The sequence below is a fragment of the Arvicanthis niloticus genome, chromosome 22, assembly GCF_011762505.2.
Source record: "Arvicanthis niloticus isolate mArvNil1 chromosome 22, mArvNil1.pat.X, whole genome shotgun sequence".
NCBI classification, from domain to species: Eukaryota; Metazoa; Chordata; class Mammalia; order Rodentia; family Muridae; genus Arvicanthis; species Arvicanthis niloticus.
In genome coordinates this window covers 7,148,577-7,167,427 of record NC_133429.1, presented here as the reverse complement: position 1 = coordinate 7,167,427, position 18,851 = coordinate 7,148,577, and the positions used below count along the sequence as shown (strand labels likewise).

The following is an 18,851-nucleotide window of genomic DNA, read 5'->3' as shown; positions in this document are numbered from 1 at the left end:
CTAGCCTCCTCCCTCCTCCCTTCTGTATTCCTCTAAACAATCCAGTTTTTAAGGACTCACTTAACAGCTTGATTTTTTTTTTAATAGAAAAATGGTGGAAATGAGGATTAGGAACAGGAATAGCACGACTCCCTTCAGAGTGAGTGTCGCTCTGAATGTGCTAACCTTTAACCACACAGCTTCCCCAATCCCCCACTCTTCCCAAGCCCCAAACTGTTCTAATTCCTGAAGTCTAATTTTCAAATATAGTCGTCGGACTAGAAAGATGGCTCAGTGGGTAAAGGCATTTGCTGCCAAGCCTGATCAATTCCCAGGACCCACATCGTGAAAGGGGGAACCATTCTGCAAGTTATCCTCTGATTTCCATGATACACACATGCACACACCAACACACACACACTCTCATGCACACACACACACAACCTCAATGTAATAAAAATTAACCTCAGTTGTGGAATGTGTTATCCTCCCAGCTGGCAACCCCTCACCTGGATCATAGCTATCACCTCCCTGGACAGCCCAGTCTTGGCCTGTTTATCTCCAAACCTGTTCTCTGCCAGTGAAAACCCAGCTCATATCACATGTAAAACGAAATCCAAAACAAAGAAATTCACTCTATCTCTGCCTATCTGATCAGCTCACATCGGCTTAATAAATGAGCTGGGGCTGCAGAGACGACTCAGAGGTTGAGAGACTTTCCTGCTCTTGCAGAGGACACTTGGGTTCCCAAGACTCACATAAGGCAGCTCACAGCCACCTGTGACTCCAGGGGACTTGAAGCTTTGCGCCTCTGTGGACACCTGAATGATGTACACGAAAGTGTGAGCAGGTGCGCTCTCTCTCTCTCTCTCTCTCTCTCTCTCTCACACACACACACACACACACCCCTCTGTCAGTCTGTCTACCTTCCTCCTCCTGTATGCCCAGCATGTACACCTAGGCATAAGCCTGGAACATAGACCTGTCTAAGAAACATTTATTAGTTGAGTAAATTATATCACTTAAAGCCACGCTTCACTTCCAATATTGCAGGGAGCAAGGGTAAATGTCTCAACAAAAGGCACAGCACAGGAGACACATCACAGAAATATTCAGAACAAAGACTTTTCACATTAAAAAAAAAAAATCTAAGTAACTCAGGTGAAAAATTATATACTTCACATTCTATTGGATTGGGATGCATTCAGATCGAAAATGACAACAAATCTAATTTTATCAAAGAAAATCAAGTTCTTCATGGAAATCATTAAAGCACCTGTCCTGCCAATTCCAGCCGCTTGTTGCCGTAATAGTCCCTGTCGTCGACCTTATTATCCCCCTGGGCCAGGATCACCCTTCGCACCATCACTGCGGTGTAGATGCACTTAGCTCGGAAATTGAATTCCTTCACCTGAAAGTCAGAAGTGGGAGAAACATTTTGAGATGGTGTACCCTAAATTAAGGTGCCTCGAGAAAAGAGTCAATGTTAGTACATTCAGATAAAAAGCAACAAACTGTTATAATTCTCACTACTTTAGGAACTCCAGCTAGTCTAAACTTCCCAAGAGGGATACGGACTTTCCACCCACTGCCTGAGCTACTTTTCCTTCAAAGATGACTACGGTAACTGCTTTACTTCCCATGTCCTCCATGTCACTCGGCCACTGCCACTGTGGACTGCCAGCCACTGCCCACTGCGGACTGCCGGCCACTGCCCACTGTGGACTGCCGGCCACTGCCCACTGTGGACTGCCGGCCACTGCCCACTGTGGACTACTGGCCACTGCCCACTGCGGACTGGCCTGTGGGGAGTCGGACTGAGATATAGCAGAAATGATGCCACGCCAGCTCTAGACTGACCCTTAAGTGCACTAGCACTTTCACTACCTGTCTCCAGCCCTGAGTCCAGGGCAAGTCCAGGACACTGTGGGAAAAGCAATGTATTTTGCTATGAGTGAGGAGGCCATAGTGGGCATCCAGCTCAGGAAACCCATCAGATGACTCTATTCTCAGCTACCACTTGCAACTCATGGTAGGCCCACAACAAAACCCCTCTCTAACTTTGGGTGCTGTGGAGAGCTTTTGGGGCTGCTTGGCAGAAATCTGACATTGACCAAAGACAAGGAAATGGGCTTTAGGAAGGAATCTGACATTGGGCCTTGACAAGGAAGTAAGTTCAGGCAGGAATCTAATTTTAGGCTAAAACAGAGAAGTAATTTCAGTCAGGAATTCAAGTCTTAGGCTAGAACAAAGATGTAGGCCTGAATATGACTGTGGGCTAGGACAGGAAGTAGATTCAGATATTTGTCATCCTGAAACAGTGTCACCCTTAGAAACAATGATCATGAGAGTGATCACGGGATTTTGTCAGTTGCCTTGTTTGTTCCTTGACTATTTGTATCTAGTGTATTGCTGGTTCCTCAACCTAGAACTGATCTAAATGTTTACATGTAATTAAAATCGTTTAAAAGTGGGGAAAAGATAAACCTGCCTCAGCCTTCAGCCTCAGAGCTGGCTGGGGCCATGCTGCAATGTTGTCTAATCATCTCTTTTCTTTTAATCCTCACTCCTGCACTGGAAAACCTGTTGACTGACTGAGCGGGCTTGGTCAGGGTGCAGGCTAGTGAACGCAGACCAATGATACGACACAGTCACATTCAGCCACTGAGGTTTGAAGCTCTTTGGTATGCAGTGATAATAAATACTTTATATTCTCAGTACTTATAAAACTCTGTGTTGCATTCTATTTTCCTGATCTTAATGTTGGGCAAGCTGCATTATCATCTAACTCTTCTGGCCATTTAATAAACGATAACAGTTGTTTTGCTTATTAATGAGAAAAATAAAGATTTTATTAATCACATTTTTAATCTTCAACAAAGCCCAGTTCACATTCCCATTTCACATACATAAATACTAGTGAACTTCGAGGCAAAAGTAAACATATTCATAGCAACCACTCCTGCTGTACCATGTAACTCATTTTACTCACCTCCCCTTTAACTACTATATGCCAGAAACCAAACCCCAGACCTAAACTGAAATCCCAGGGATGTTATAAAGAATCACATGGGAAGCGGGAACACTCAGCTCTAATGGCTGACATGACTTGTAGGCGACCGAGAGCAGGTGAGACACTCCGTGGGGAGCATGAACACGAATGACCTGAAGTGAGTAAAAGCTCTACGATGAGCACAGAATGCTGGAACCGATGTCAACAGAACCCTGGGACCTTTTGGATCTCACCACTCTTACTGGTGATAGCTTTCAAGTCTGTGTATGTGTCACGGGCACCTGGGACTTGTAAAAATATACACGGCCAGACTGAGGCTCACGCTGGAGCTTCTGACTCTGTGGGTCTATGGCCGAGTGTCACTACTGCTAGCTGATTCCCAGGCAGTCGTCCAGGGGTGCTCTTGAGGCTGGTCTTAAAGAACAACAAACAGTATTGCTTTATCTTGGTAATATCTTATGTTCCTATCTCAAAGTTTTAACTTGGGTTTTTAAAAAAAACTGTCTTAAAATATTTGAAAACTGTTCATTCTTTTCCTAATTCACCTATTCTTTACTGAAATCTGTATAGCCCACATTTAAAAATAGTAGTTCAGTCTCTTTGCAAAAGAGCAAAGGAATTGTACTTTATGACCCAAATTTAGCACAGCCTGCAGTGTCAAGGAGGCCTGTCTGCATTACAGTATTAAGGTAAGCCAGGCTCCTACACCATCTTGGAGGACTGGGAAACAAGAGCTCTCTGCATAAGCTGCATCCCTGAATCATCACAAGAGACTTGGGAGGAAGTAGTCTTACCTCATTATACTAATGAAGAAACTTAAGTTCAGAGAAATTCAAAGTGGTGGAAGGAAAACCAAGAGTTCAAAACCAGGATCTGAACATCTGTATCTTGGCTCCAAATCTCTTACTGCCTGTTTCCATTACCTATGTTTGTTGTTTTGATTTTAAACTCTTTTCAATTACCCAGAAGAGCTTAAAATTCAGTTCAGATATAGCTTCAATAACAACGTTATAATTCTCTGAATTAGATCACAGACATAACCAGAAGCCATAGAACAGTGTAGATGTATGTATTGTTTGCTCGAAGTGTCCTAAGGTTAGAAAACTGAACCTGACTGCCACCACAGGCCAGTCCACTTCCACAGATTCTCTGAAGTTTGCAACCCTGAAATCAGATCATCCATGATTGGTAACTTTGACTTAACAAAAGGAGCACACACATTCAATTCGGGAAAGGCCCATTCCTGCCAATGCACCACATGCCATGGTTGACCTATAATGATAGGTTACCAGGAAATAAACAGGACCTACTTCACGGCCAGCAGACAGACTCCAGCCTTCTCTCTGTACACTCACCAGTCAGGTAAAGTAAACATGAACTTCCTTGTAAGTGACGGAAGTCGGACAATGGGAACTCTGGTATCCGAGGTGTTGGGGATGATGTCAGCCAATACCGACTGGAACCTCTGCTGACAGGGGCTAGGTCCCAGTGGGACAGTCCAGTCCTCTTTAGAATGCACTTCAGAGAGCCTAAGCCATTACTCAAGAGTCTTTAGAAGGAGTTACCAAGTCTCGCAGGCACTACTCGTACACAGCTGGTAATACTCACGGGCACGTGGGTCAGGATGGTAGAAGCCAGGAGCTCTCTCGCTTCTTCTATTTTGGTTTTCTTTGCTCCGCCTCCCCACATTCGTTGTCTTCTTAATTTATTCCCTATATACTTCAGTGCCTATAAAAACAACGTAGTGTCTGAATTAAATTACTGGAGATCACTTATCAGTGCTGACCTGCTGTTACAAGCAAAAAAAAAAAAAAAAAAAAAAAAAAAAAAACCCTGGTTACACACATTGCTGGTTGGGAAAAAAAAAAAAAAAAAAAAAAAAACTAGACATCATGAAACAGAATAACAAAATAATAGAGCCCACTGCCTACCTAATGCATGGTTCCCTTCTGATTTCTAAATTGTCTTGTTCCTATAAAATTGATACATAATTGTTTGTAGGGAATTGAGAAACCATAGATGTGTCTGTGTGTATGTGTCTAGGCAGCCATCAACTCTTCATCAGAGTGTCACTGAGGGATGCAGTTTCCCGTAAAGAAACCAAACCATGGGAAGACTGCTATAAGAGCTACAGAGAAAACAAAACCTAAATAAATCCAGGATTAAGACACTGTCCTAAACTAGACAGCTTGATAATGTTTAAACGTGACTTACAGTTTAAAGTCTTTCTCAAGTAACTAATATATTCATAATAGATCATTTTATTCCTAGCAGGTTTTAAAAAGCCCCAAACTAGGTGACTCTAAAGTCTTAGGTTCTATGATTTACATAACTACGGAGAGGACTTGGAGAGCTGAAACAACCCGGATCTCCAGTATAAACCTACAGCTGGGTGCTGATATCAGTCTTTTCATCTCAACCCTTGAGAGGTAGAGGCAGCCTGGGCTACATAGAGACCTTGTCTCAAAAGACAAACAAAGGAAACCTCCTCAGTGATGAAGATGATGTAATGACGGTATATCAAGTGAAAAACTGAAGCAAGTCACAAGTCCAAAAAAGAACCTGAGTGCTGAGTGCTCAACTGACTCGTGACAAAGCCACAAAACAAGAAAGAAACCGTCCTTTCGAAAACCGGTGGTGAGACACAGCCCGGTACCAAACGTAGACAAGTTCACACCAAGTTCACACCGAAAGGAAGAAGTGATCTGAGGCAAGACTTTCCACCTGCTGGGAGATAGTGGTACACACAGCTCTCTGAGTTAGAGGCCAGCCTGGTCTACAGAGTGAATTCCAAAACAGCCTGGGCTACCAAGTCTTGAAAAACAAAAATAAAATACAACAAAAAAGATTTTAGACCTAACATGTGAACTATACGGATTCTAGAAAGAGACAGACAATACCCTAACATAGAGTAGGCAAGTACATCCTTAAACGGGACACAGAGTAATAACTGTAACAACAAACAGACAGGTTGTTGACAATTTGGGGTTTTTCTGTTTTTGTTTTTCCTAAAGTTAAACAACACTGAAAGAAAAAGAACAGAAAGGCAGTGAAATGGGTGAGTGAAATAGGTGAGTGTTCACAATGGAAAAGGTGGACACAATTTCAAGCCAGATCTTTGTTGTTGTTGTTGTTTTTCTTTGGTTTTTTGAGACGGGGTTTCTCTGTGTAACTGCCCAGGCTGTCCTGAAACTCACTCTGTAGACCAGGCTGGCCTCTAACTCAGAGACCCACCTGCCTCTGCCTCCCAAGTGCTGGGATTAAAGGCTGTGCCACCACCGCCTGGCTCAGACTTCATTTTAAAAGGTCCCTGAAATTCATGAATAAAAAGATCAACAGCTTATCGAAGGCTGTGAAGAAATGAAGAGCTGGGGCATCTCGCAGACAGGACCAGGACCGATTCCCACATGCAAAAGTACTTTACATCACTTGCCGTCAGAGAAATGCTTAAGGCCACAATACAGTAATTCTGCACCACTGCTAGAACATCTAAAATTCAAAAGACACGACACCAAACACTCTGAGAACAAGAAGCAACCAGACTTGAACACTGCAGCCAGTAATACAACATGATATGCTTGTCTGAAGATTGGAAAAGTTTAGTAGTTTTGACTTTACACATTGTGCTCAGACCCAGTAATTATACTAAGTATTTACACAAAAGAAATGAAAATTTATCTATATAAAGATTTGTTAATGGTAGTACTGTCCATAAAAGCAAATGCAAAAAGATCCAAATGAACATCAACACAGAAAGGGGAAATCTACTACAGTCATCCAATGGAATGTTATTAAGCAGTAAAGGGACAAAGAACATGGATAAACAACATGAAAAGGACAGCAAACCACAACCAGCATCCTTGGGAGAATTTCACAGTATGCTTAGCAAATGCCAGACTCAAAACACACGATCTGATTCTGTACATAAAGTTCTGGAACAATAAGATAAGGTAAAGCCATCATAATGCAGTGGTGTCAGAGGGTAGAGGTGAATACTAAAGGAGACTCGTGGGATAACAGAGGTACTGTACAGTTTGTACGTACAGTTAAGGTTACAGCTACATGGCTAGATAGAGGCAGACCCAGCAGGAAGCACTTCCCTGGTGACTTCCTAGAAAGCAACAACAACAAAAAACTGATGGAAGCAAGCCCGGTACAGAGGCAGCTTGGTGCTCTCTCAACAGACATGTCCTCATGAAACTTTTCCCCTTGGGAAAGGGCACTAGAGTCCTCACTTCACTGAGGCAAAAACGGGAGGGACACAAAGGAGAGGGGAATCCCTTCTGATATAACTTACATGCCTTCCCTTTTCTGGGTATCCAACCATGTCACTTTCTCACAGTGAGGGCTGCAGGGAGGGCCAACGTTCTCAAGTAGGCCAAAATATTATCCCTAGCAACATTCCCCCCAAAGCAAAGAGTGCCTTTTCCATTATTCATTCCTGAACAATGATGAAAAACATATATGAACATCATAAAGCTAAGGCTTCAGAACAGACAAAATGATGCAGGCTAAAAACAGGCAAAACCAAAACATCCTACATTTTAAGCAACCCACTGAAGCACTACATCTTTAAAAGGACTAATTATGGTATCACAGTTTTCTCCAAGATGGAAACACTCCATCCTGCAGGGAAGCTCTATGAGCAGGAAGATAAACAACTCAAGATAGCTTCAGGAAGTCCCTAAAACTGACCAGATGCACTAGGCTGCTCTCTGCCAGAGAAAACAATCAAAGCTGAAAGTTCACCTCTTAGGTAAGTAGAGGGGCAAAGAAGACTCTAAAAACCAGATGCCTGGAAAAAAAGCAGAAACCAGTTAAATTGCCTGAAGAGACACTCCCCAACGTGTTGAGCTTCTTGCAAGCTGTGCAATGTGCTCCAGCTTCCCAGCTTCTGTGAGATTCACCCACGACACTGTGGTGGGCTTTGGTGATGCAGCTGTCTTTGAGTCATTTCTGCTCTGTGAGCAAGCCTCTTAACCATACTCATCCAATAAAATTCATTGGTTCACCAAGCTTGACTTTGGTGCTATCTATTCTTTGGTGTGTTGTGAGATCCTTATCTGGGGTGAACAGACAGATGTGATATGTCTCCCAGGAGAAGTTTTGTCACACAACACTACTCCACAGTGACGTGCACTTGCTTTGTCCTCATTCAGAGCAAGAGAGGATGCATGCTTTCATACCCGATATCATGTGTTCAATGTGCTAACCATTTGGATTATTAACCCAGCACGCAGACCGTAAACATTTCCAAGTCCACACTTTCTGTTTAAGGAAACAAAACATTTGTCTTTCTTATGTTAACTAATTATATCTTCCTTCCATCTTTTCTCTGACCCAGTCTAATTGAGTTAACTGGAAAGTTTCCCTCAGTGTGTACTGATGGATGAGAATGTGAGTTTCCAATCCACTGTGTAGCCCTTGCTTCAGTTCTGTAACGCTGAGGGCTATCTGACCAACAATGGTTAAACTGTGTACTGTGTACGGGAGCTCGGCAGAGCCCTCTGCCATCAGGAGGACACACTTCTGTCACGTCTCCCAGAGCAGTTCCTGTTCAAGTGACTGGTGTTCAGTTTCTACCTCCTGCACAGTTCTCAATGTTTCCTGTCCATGGTCTTAGAGCCTGGACATGATTTCTTAACTTTTTAATGAGGATTCATGTCTATCAAATATTTCACACCTTCAAGAAAGGCCAGAAATAGTACTCCCAAGCCAAATAATGTTTCCTAATGTTGCTTGCCAATTATTTGACTCAATTATCCACTAACCACAGAGAAAGAGGAAAACAGCAAAAACCAGCCTGCAGTGAGCTGTGCTTTGGAATTATGCATACTTCAGTGTGACGTTAAACTTCCTAAGAGTGTCACTTAACCTAAAAAACATCAAGACAAGATTTAAAACATACAAACAGACATTAAGTGGGAATACTCTGGTTTTGGTCCTTGTAGTATTACATGAACAATGTCTCCCCTCATGTATCTGAACACTTGGTCCCCAGTTGGTGGTGATGGAACCTTCAAGCGGTTCAGCTATGTTAGAGGAAGTATGTCACTGGGAGGGAGGGGAGGATGTGACGGTGGGGTGGCCTTGCCCTAATTCCTGCTCTCTTGCTACTTCCTTTGTGTGGAGACAAATGTAATCAGCCAGCTTCCTGCTCCTGCTTCCTGCTCCATGCCTTCACCGTCACAGATTCTACCCCCCTGGAATCCAACCAAAATGAAATCTTCCTTTCATTGCTTTTGGACATGATATTTAATCATGGCAACATGCCCCAACACCACCACCAAAAAGATAGTAAAGAGAAAATGATATAGGCAAATCTCAGATTAGCACTGCCAGAGTTTTAAAAGTGTACTATTCCCTTGAACGAATAGGGACATGGTGCTTGTTACTGAGACACATAAGAAGCCTCCTGCTCACGGAGACTGTCGATGCACACCGTGCAGGCAAACTCATTCCTCCAGTTTACTGAAACGAGGCAAAAGAATTTCTGTGCTGCTCTTCTCCTCCGCAGCGGTGGCTTTACTGAGATGAACAGTGCTGCAGTTGTCTCAATCTACAACAAACGACATCCTGAAAGGACACACCTGCATCTGGGTGAAGATCTGAGCTTTCTGGCACTCCTCCAAGCTGGGCCCGAATGCAGCCATCACGTGCTCCTCTGTTCCAATCATCTGCACAATTTCCTGGTCACTCTCAACACCCATAGCCTAGGAAGGGAAGAAAAGATGGCAGAGTGTTGGCTTTGTGTTTCCTCACTGACATTTGCTTATGCTAATCTGCCATTGTCTGTGGGTATTACTTCTAAGCAAAGCCAGCTCTTCCCTCAGAAACAGTGCCATCTGGCATCGGCAGCCACAGCCCAGGCTACACGGAAACCTGAAACAGAAATTGTCATTCGGAAGAGGAAAGCAAACATCCTCCGGCATTTGTCTGCATGTGGACAGACCTCTCCATTTTAAAAATATTCTAAGAGTTTCACCATGAAGAACTGAGGCCGGGAAGTCTGGTGGAGCAGCCTGGTCGCTGTAACAAGTGCAAATGAAAGCAAGGTTCCCAAAGGCAGTGAGTCGGAGGTGAACCCTGCTGAACCTGTGTGACCCTGACTAGCTGTGCCACAAAATCATCAAATCATTCACATCCACAAGAAAAGAATTTTCCTAAAGGATGTTTTAGTTCATATTCTAGAGACACCATATACTATGCAAGCTTTAAAAGAGATATTTAAAACCTAGAACATAATTAACTGGCCTAAGGAACCCTCTTAAGTGTTCCTAGGTGCAGTGGCTGCATGCCTCTGTAGGTCCCACATGGACCTATGCCCACTCACTTCTTCAGACACTTGTCTAGAATGCTGCCACATGGAGACACAACACAAGCCCACTAACCTCTCTGGATGTCATAATGACCTGCTTCTTAGAAGTCGGGAAAGTCATGCTTGCATCAAAATGTCTTCCTTCAGCTTTGAGAGAAGATGAACAAGAGGATAACTGTCTAGTCAAGCTGGTCACTTGTCTTCTCAGTTCTCTTCCACACAAAAGAGAAGGAAACTGGCTTCTCAGTTCCAGTGCAGACCTCCAAGGGCATTGTCCTATAAACCACCGAGAGGGCTGGAAGCCCTGACTCCTCAGCGTTCTCCCTGAGACTACACCAACTCTACCACAGTCATATACTTCCTTCTATCGCAGGTGCAGAGGCAGCAGCAATGTTGCCCTTCCAGCTCACAGTTCTATCTATGATCACACATTTGACCTTCAGAGTTCTGCGGATCTGGGGATGACGCTAACTAAGCTGATATGTCCCTTTTATATCAACTGAGAAAAGTTTGAAAATGTCCCCAAGTCCCCTAGCACCAACTCCTCTGAGCACAGAGTTCATCTGGTGACTCCCCTCTGTGGGAAGAGTGGCTCAGCTTTGGAGGCCTGGTTTTATAGGCTCTGTAGTTTCCTGCTGCCAAATCATGAGGGTCACATGAAGAATGTGAGAAGGTTCAGAGGTTAAAAAAATAAAAATAAGTAAAAAAGCAAAAAATAAAAATCCTCCTACCATGTTGGCTGGCCGCTGCCCAGCTCTAACTCAGCAAGAGGACAACAGTCAGACAGACATACTGATAACAGAAAGACAGTGTGCCAAAACCACCCAGCCAAGTAACCCCCACATTTCTGACCAACAAAACAAGGATGTGCTTTGTAGTTATTTCTGAGTTGACATATCCCCTCCTAAAGCAAAGAGGGAGGCTGACAAAACTCAGGAAAGTGAAGAAACTTCAGAGACTCAGGAAGCTAACGAATCCTACAAGACTCATAGAATTTTAGGACTTAGCCAGGTGTGGTGGCAGATGCCTTTAGGCCCAGCATTCAAGTGGTAGAGGCAGGCGGATCTCTTGAGATCCAGGCTGGCCTGATCTACACTGTGAGTTCTAGACGAGCCTAGGCTAGACAGTAAGACTTTGTCTCAAAAATAAAGCAAAACAAAACAAAAACAATTTTAAAACTCAGGAAGTCCTTCTCCAGAGTTACATAAACTCTAAACTAACTGCTGGGGGGAGCAGACCCTTTGCTGAACTCCAAGAACGTGGTTCTCTCTCACGTGTGTCACCAGGCTGCCACAGCTCTTTTGGCTATGCAGCTGCCCAGAGTCACACATGCTCCTGTAAGGAGCCCTTCACCAAGAAACTCACTGGTTCACCAAGCTAAACTAAGACGGAATTGTTTCATAAGTTAGATGTTACCCGTCTGAGGTGAAAACATGTTTGTCCATGTATCCTCAGAAAAAGTCACACAACAGGGTGCTAACACATATATAGCTCAGACAGAAAATCTAAAATCTGAAGCAATTAAATCCACTATTTGAGCATATGATTTTATTTGAAACAAACTAGACTTGAACCCTTAATCCTCCTGCCTCAGCTTCCCAAGTGCTAGGATTATAGGCATGCTCTCCCACAAGTGGCTTCACGTTTCCTTTACAAATAAATTCTTAAGACTCAAATCACATTTTTATTAGTTTTTGTAGTCCTTCTATCTCTAACTTTATAGAAAGCATTTATTCAAATAGCTGCTAAAGATGTCATTACCTTAAAATCATATAAATTCATTAAAATAGTCTTTTATGATTAAAAGGTTAGCAGCTCAAAAAGTAACCAGTTTTAACTTTTTAAACAAAGGAACAAAAGTTAGGCATGCTAACATCTGACCCATTAAATTAGAGGCCACTGGGCTTATCTTAATAATTTTTACTTCAGTAATTTCTAGGTACAAAGAGACTACAAACTTGATCATCTACTTTGGTGTTTAATAGTAACAAATTTAATAAAAACAAATCCTTTCTCAATCATCATTTGGTTGGCCAATTAAGGTGTCCTGGTGTGGAATTTAAGTAGTAGTTTTAAAACTGATTATCACTTCTGAATGGTTTAAAATAAATCTAAACAGAATACTTGGGGCCTCCACGCATGCCTAAGCTGGGAAAGAAACTATGCCAAACAATGCTGAAAGACACCATAAGCAGAAAGCATGCATACTGCCAAAGATTTCCAGCAAAAGCCTAAGCTCTTCCTGTCAAGTCACTGAGACACAGGGGCCATAACTCAGTCAAGTATCATCAAAGGAGCTTCAGCTCCAAAGACTGAATCAACTCTAGCGCTGTTCAGCCTTCAGCAGTCATGGCTACAGATGACGGCGTCGCCATGGAAACTAACAAAATGCCCACCCATTTTGCTTTACAGACATGATTTAGGCACCTGAAAAGCAGCACTGCGTGGAACTCTTTGTACTCTTGAAACCTCATCACTTCCACTAATAAGTCAAGAGAAAACACTATACAATAATCTTAGGAAAAAATGGCCAAGATAATGTTTGTCTGAGTCACCAATTGTCATATGATCAGTAACCCTGAACAAAACCCAGGAGCGTCACTCTTTAGAAAGTGGCATGAGACTGTCTTCAAACATCGACAAAGTATAACTTTTAAAGGTAGAAAGAAGAAAATACTAGTGAGCATGAGAGAATGACTTGCACCTATGGAGAGACGCTGAAATACATTGTGTAAGAATTCTGATGAAGGCGACTTCCAAATATAGCCAAAGTTCAGAAAGCTCTGGCTTCTGTAAAGTAGCTGAAATTATTTATTGCTAATAGCAGTCCTGGTAGATAAGGGAATAGTGATGACTTCTTTAAATCTGCAGTTGTTTCTCTTTAAAGATAAAAAGCACCCATAGAAGTTGGTGTTTAAGAAACAAAACCCAGCTCCCAAGATCCTTTTTAGCTATAGATGCCACCACAGTGCAAGTGCTGAAAGCTTGTGACACAGAATGGGAAGAGGGAAGATTCATGGGCAGGAAAACCTCGGTGATGATTCAGACCCATAAATATAGCTGCTCCAGGCCTCACAAGGCAACCTGTCACACTCAAGACTTGCCGTGGCATCGGGAAACCCTGCTGCTCTCGCCACTTTTAGCTGATTGTTGGTTACAATCAACAACCACCGTGTCCTAATGACTGTCAATGTATGGGTTAGCGACACACCACACACAAGGAGAAATGATGTGTTTCTTTTAGCACCCCAGTTTATGTTCCTCAGCTTTTGACAAAAGTGGTAAGGAAGGCTGAGCAAAGAGAAAGGCCTTCCATCCTGAGAACACATGATTTCATTTGTGCTTCAGAGGTGAATTTTCTCTTGATAGATGAGTTATTCAAAACTCAGAGAGGTTGAGAATTCTGTCCAAGGTTACACAGCTACTAAGTGGAGAGACAGAAATTTAGGCTCACTTTGTGCCTGTAAGATCTCCAGGACCCCGCACTGTCACTAAGATAGAAATAATAAACACACAAGTTCTCAGCAGTGGACTGAATACTCCTGAAGGGGAGGACCAGAGTGACAACTATATGCAATAGAAAAAAAAAAAAGGGTTAAATGCTTATCCTAAACGTTAGACATGGCTTGTCATATCAATAATAAACACATTTCTGGAAAGCACACAGAATATTGACCACATTTCAAAGTTGCAGCGCGTGTGTAAGACTAAAAACATCCGAGCTGAAAAAAAGAAAAAAGAAAAAGATACCTAAAATCCTACTCTAGGAAACTGAAAAATAAATTACATATACAAAAATCACTAATGATGATGATGCAGGCAGATGCCACAGTCTATTGTTAAGTAAAACACAAAATAAGTTGTTATGTATATTACAAGTCACAAGGAAAAGATCTGCAAAATATGAAAACCTTTCAGAGCTTTTCCTCATTTTTCAACTGGCGCCATCATAAAAATTACAGATTGTTAATTCATAGCCTTTTTTTTTTCTAGATAGAATTTAAGTCAGCTACATCTGTTTATACTTTCAACATAAATATCAAACAAATCTGTAACAGAAAAAATTGTTTTATTAAACTTTGGTCATGGAGTTAAAAAAAAGGAATGTTAAAAGCTTTCCAGATTTTTAATCCATGCACACATCTCATTATACATGATAAAAAGATTATACGCTTTCTGATTAATTAACACTCCTAGTCTAAAAACAGAAATGCTATTCACATTCAAAACTTTGGGAGAAAAAAAAAGGCCCATGGATACATGGAGACATACTGCCCTCTGCTGAAGATGTAATTCTAAGCTGGCAAATGATGTTTCTTCATCACTGTGTGTACATGAGACAGTGTTGGGAGCTGTAAGCTCCCTCTAAGAAAAACCATCACACAGACTTATTATAGTATAACACACACACTTCCTTCTGTGCATGAACATCCAAACTTCAAAGAAAGAAAGTAAGGCAGCAGACACATGTGAGACTCTGAACTACTGATGAAACAGTCCTGTGATTATCACTGTCATCTGCTAAAGAAAATGAATGACTCTATCTTTTCTAAAACTCAGAAGCATATTAAGCTAAACATAAAAAATATTCTACAGAATCACCTTCATATGTCTGCATCTCAAATACAGTTATTTCTCAAGTGGAAGAACCTGTGTAGTCAGTATCTGTGAATGATCAGGGCCACAGCCCACTGAAACCACAAGCCAAACTTGAAGAAGCCATATTCCCTGACTCCACGCTCTTTAGGAGAAGAGGCTCAGTTTCTTGTTAATCCATTTAACAAGATTTTCCATTTTAACCAGCTTAGTTCCTGGCACTGCAGAGGATCTCTGCCTGCTGAAAGGTGTCTCTACTCTAAAGTAACTATGGCACAGGAGCACTGAGCCCTAAAGTGAGACTGGAGAGACCACTGAGCAGTGCTGGCCTCCGAGACTGTGTGGCGTGCAGTCTGAGCCTCCTGAGACCATGTGGGCTCTGTGGTAAAGCCAGTCATCAGGACCCATGTTATACACATCCACACCTCACAACATCGTAAATGGACCTAGGCCCTTTCCAAGAAGAATCTCAATTAAGCCTTTCTACAGGAAATTGCTTTCAGGTTCTAAGCTAACACTTCAAGCAAACTTTTAAGCATCCAGTTATATTGTAAAGACACCAGTTTATTTAGAGACAACAGAATCTAGAAATCTATAAAAATGAACAGATCTAGAATTTCCTGGATACAGCCTACAGATGTCCTTGCTCTCGTGACCTATCACAGTATATTTTATAATATCAAGGGCCATTATGTCCATGAACTGGGACCTGGTTAAATAAATAACAGTCTGTCAAAATAGAATAGGTCTGGATGATGGCTAATCTCAATAGTTAACCTGATGAGACTTAGAAGCCCCTCAGAGACAGGCTTCTGGACATGCTGTGGGGCCTGTCTTGATTATATTACTGAGGTGGGAAGACATAGTCGCTCTAGGTGGTACCAGTCCCTGGCCTGTGTATTTCAGACTTCATGGAAAGGAGACAGTGAGCTGACCACACACATCTGCCCTTCTCTGTTCCCTGAGCACAGATGCAATGTGACCAGCTGCTTCAGGCTTCTGCTATTTTAATGTTCCTGTCATTATTAACTGGGAAACAAAATAAACCCTTTCTCCCTTCTTTTGCTTTTGTCAGGGTCAAGTCTACATGTACAACTATCACGCATATCCTAGATGTGAGTTACAAAACCAAAAAAGAGCTAAAGTATAAAATAATGTGCACTACACACATCAACAAAACATCACATTCTATTCATAAACATGCAAACTAGTTCCCAAAGACTCATGGGAGACCGTAACATGGTGTTAGATACACTGCCTGGTTAGGAAGAGGGTGGAGACAGGCTTACTCATCACTACCTGACAAAATGCTAATTCTTTATGAAAAAACACTAGGTCTGGCGAGCTGGTTCTGTGCTACTGCCAAGCCTGATCAGCCGAGTTCATCTGGAATCCACAAGGTGGAAGGAAGAACTGACTTCTACAGACTGTCCTGTGGCCTCCACACACACACTACGGCATGTACGTTCATTCATACATACATGTCAACACTCCACACATACACTATGGCATGTACATGTCATACATACATGTCAACACTTATATGCATGCACAAAAAATAAATAAAGTATGATAAAATTTTTGATTAATATGGAAAACAAACCAGAGAAATTCTGTGTAGTTTTCAGGAAGAGAACTGCAGACTTACCTTAAATATGATGACAATGGGTATATCTTCAGACAGCGTGTTATGCCTCAGATAGAATCGCCCCTGTTTCACGGCCATGTTGGTTCTACTTTTCTTTTCATGGGTGGAGCTATAAGTAAACAGACGCCAGTTAAACTGCACCCCTCCCCAGGAACTTCAACAGCAGTCAGGCACTGCTGCTCAGCAAATAAAACTGTCTCTAATTCATTAGCTGTAAAGATACACACCTTCTGTCCTGCCACTTCTGTAAACACTTAAAAACACAACTGTTTCATCATCCTCGCGATTATGGCAGGAATTCTGTGAACAGATGAGCAACTTTCTCCCTTTGACCTAATTTCCCTTCCTTTTCCCTTGTGTGCCTGGTTTGCTGGCCGGTTCTCCAGACCAGGCTGGCCTTCAACGTGGTACATAAGGATGATCTTGAACTACTGTTCCTAGTCCTGCCTCTTAAGTGCTAATGCTAGGATTACAGTCACGTACCTCTGTGTCTTGCATATAACATATCTCACATTTATTACACCTGAATTACTTAGATTCATGATTACTTATATTCATGACTGATTTTTCTTTTTAAAAAGAAAAATAATCTCAAAATGGCCCAGGCCACTTCCTAAAAAGAAAGTTTTAAAATAAGTAATCCAAAAAAAGTTACCCAGAGTATTGGCACAGAATGAAATCTAAAGTCATCCTAACTTAGCTCCTTCTATAAGTGTCTCTTATGAGATTCCTAACAGACTAGAAAGCACTTCAAAAACCCTATTCAACCATAACAGCAGCACACATTAACTGCCTACCCCACTGTTGGCCCATAGCACCCATGAGTTCTAATCTCCACATGACAACACTTACTGAGGGCCCCTCTAAATCATGTATGATGAAATCAAGACTTAGAGACGTTAAACTACTACCCACTCCAGAGTCACAGACACAGACACATCTGTGAGTCTGAGACCAGCCTGGTCTAAAAACAAGTTCCAGGATAACGAAGCCTGTCACATAGTGAAACCCTGTCCTGAAAAACCAGAACAAACAAACAAACCCATAATGGACCAAAGAAACTGATTGGTTCCTACTAAGTCTTTGATAAGGGCCATCATTGTTAGCTGCCTCTGCACTAGAAAGAAGCCTCAGAACTCTGTGTTAACAGGTTCATTACAGGCCACCACAAGGTAACTACTGCAGTGATGTCTCTCCTATGCTACAGTTCTCCTGTTCTCACAGCCCTCCAGTCACATGAGAACAGAAGTTCTGAGAGCCCTCCAGGTGCTACTGCTGAGATCATGGGTGCACTGAGGAAAAGCCGGACTGGAGAGCTAATGCCAGTACACTAGGTCCAAGGTACTGTTCAATATTATACATGAAACACTCCTTGTTTACAGAAACCCGAAAAGGAATATAAAAACTCTGAAAAAATACTTTGTCTCTTTCTTTAAAAATTAATAAATTAATAATTATAAATTAATTTAGAACAGAAATTAACTAGTGTCCTTCCAAATGCTGTCTCACATTTCCATTGCTGAAATCTTAAAACCAATACTGTGTTAACAGACTCACATACAGATGAATTGTCCATACACAGCCTGTTATGGAGAGAAATGCCGCCCCTCCACATGAGGAGGCAACCACCTTCTATTGCTAAAATGATGACTATTTGGAAAAACACCATCTGTTTCCCATACCTGGTAACTGAAGCTCCAACGGCTCCTTTCCTGTCGGCCTCCACAATGATCCTGTTCTTGGACAGCTGCTCTTGGATAAGAATGACTTTCTCCACTCCTTTAACAATAAAGTAGCCACCTACCCAAGGGAAACAAGCAAAGCTCACCACCTCTTCCGTACCCAATGTAAGTAGGTGAGGGTAAGGAGCTCCGGAGGTGGTCTCCAGAGTGCCAGTGTAGACTGGCCCTGAACTGGCCCTGTCCCCACCTCCCAAATGCTCAGACCACAGGTAAGTGCCTATGGTCATCACTTCAGGCAACAGCAATCATTAATTTGATGGGGCTGACACTGCTCTATGAACTGATGACAGTATCAGACACAATTGTACAAAAAGAACTGAAGCTCATACACCTTTTTAAAACAGAGAATATATGACTAGTCTACTGCCCTAGTTAGTCTTGTTGTTAAGTTGACTCACTGGAAAGAGGGACCCTCAACTGATGAATCATTTCTGTCATACTAGCCTATTGGGCACGCCTATGAGGCATTATCTTAATTGCTACCTGATGTTAACAGAGCTTAGCTCACTGCTCCCTCCCTAGACAAATGGGCCTGAGCCATAAGAAAAAAGAGAT

At 42.2% G+C, this 18,851-nt stretch overlaps 1 protein-coding gene across 1 annotated transcript in view; it reads right to left on the bottom strand.

Moving 5' to 3' along the window:
* Positions 1 to 18,851, bottom strand: part of Polr3b (RNA polymerase III subunit B) — a 97,101-nt gene that overhangs the window by 63,313 nt on the left and 14,937 nt on the right. The window contains exons 8-12 of the mRNA XM_076919779.1: positions 18,237 to 18,354; positions 16,555 to 16,663; positions 9,583 to 9,705; positions 4,601 to 4,720; positions 1,256 to 1,390 (exon numbers count right to left, since the gene is read on the bottom strand). Of these exons, the coding sequence (XP_076775894.1) occupies positions 1,256 to 1,390; positions 4,601 to 4,720; positions 9,583 to 9,705; positions 16,555 to 16,663; positions 18,237 to 18,354 (605 nt within the window). The remainder of the gene's footprint in view (positions 1 to 1,255; positions 1,391 to 4,600; positions 4,721 to 9,582; positions 9,706 to 16,554; positions 16,664 to 18,236; positions 18,355 to 18,851) is intronic.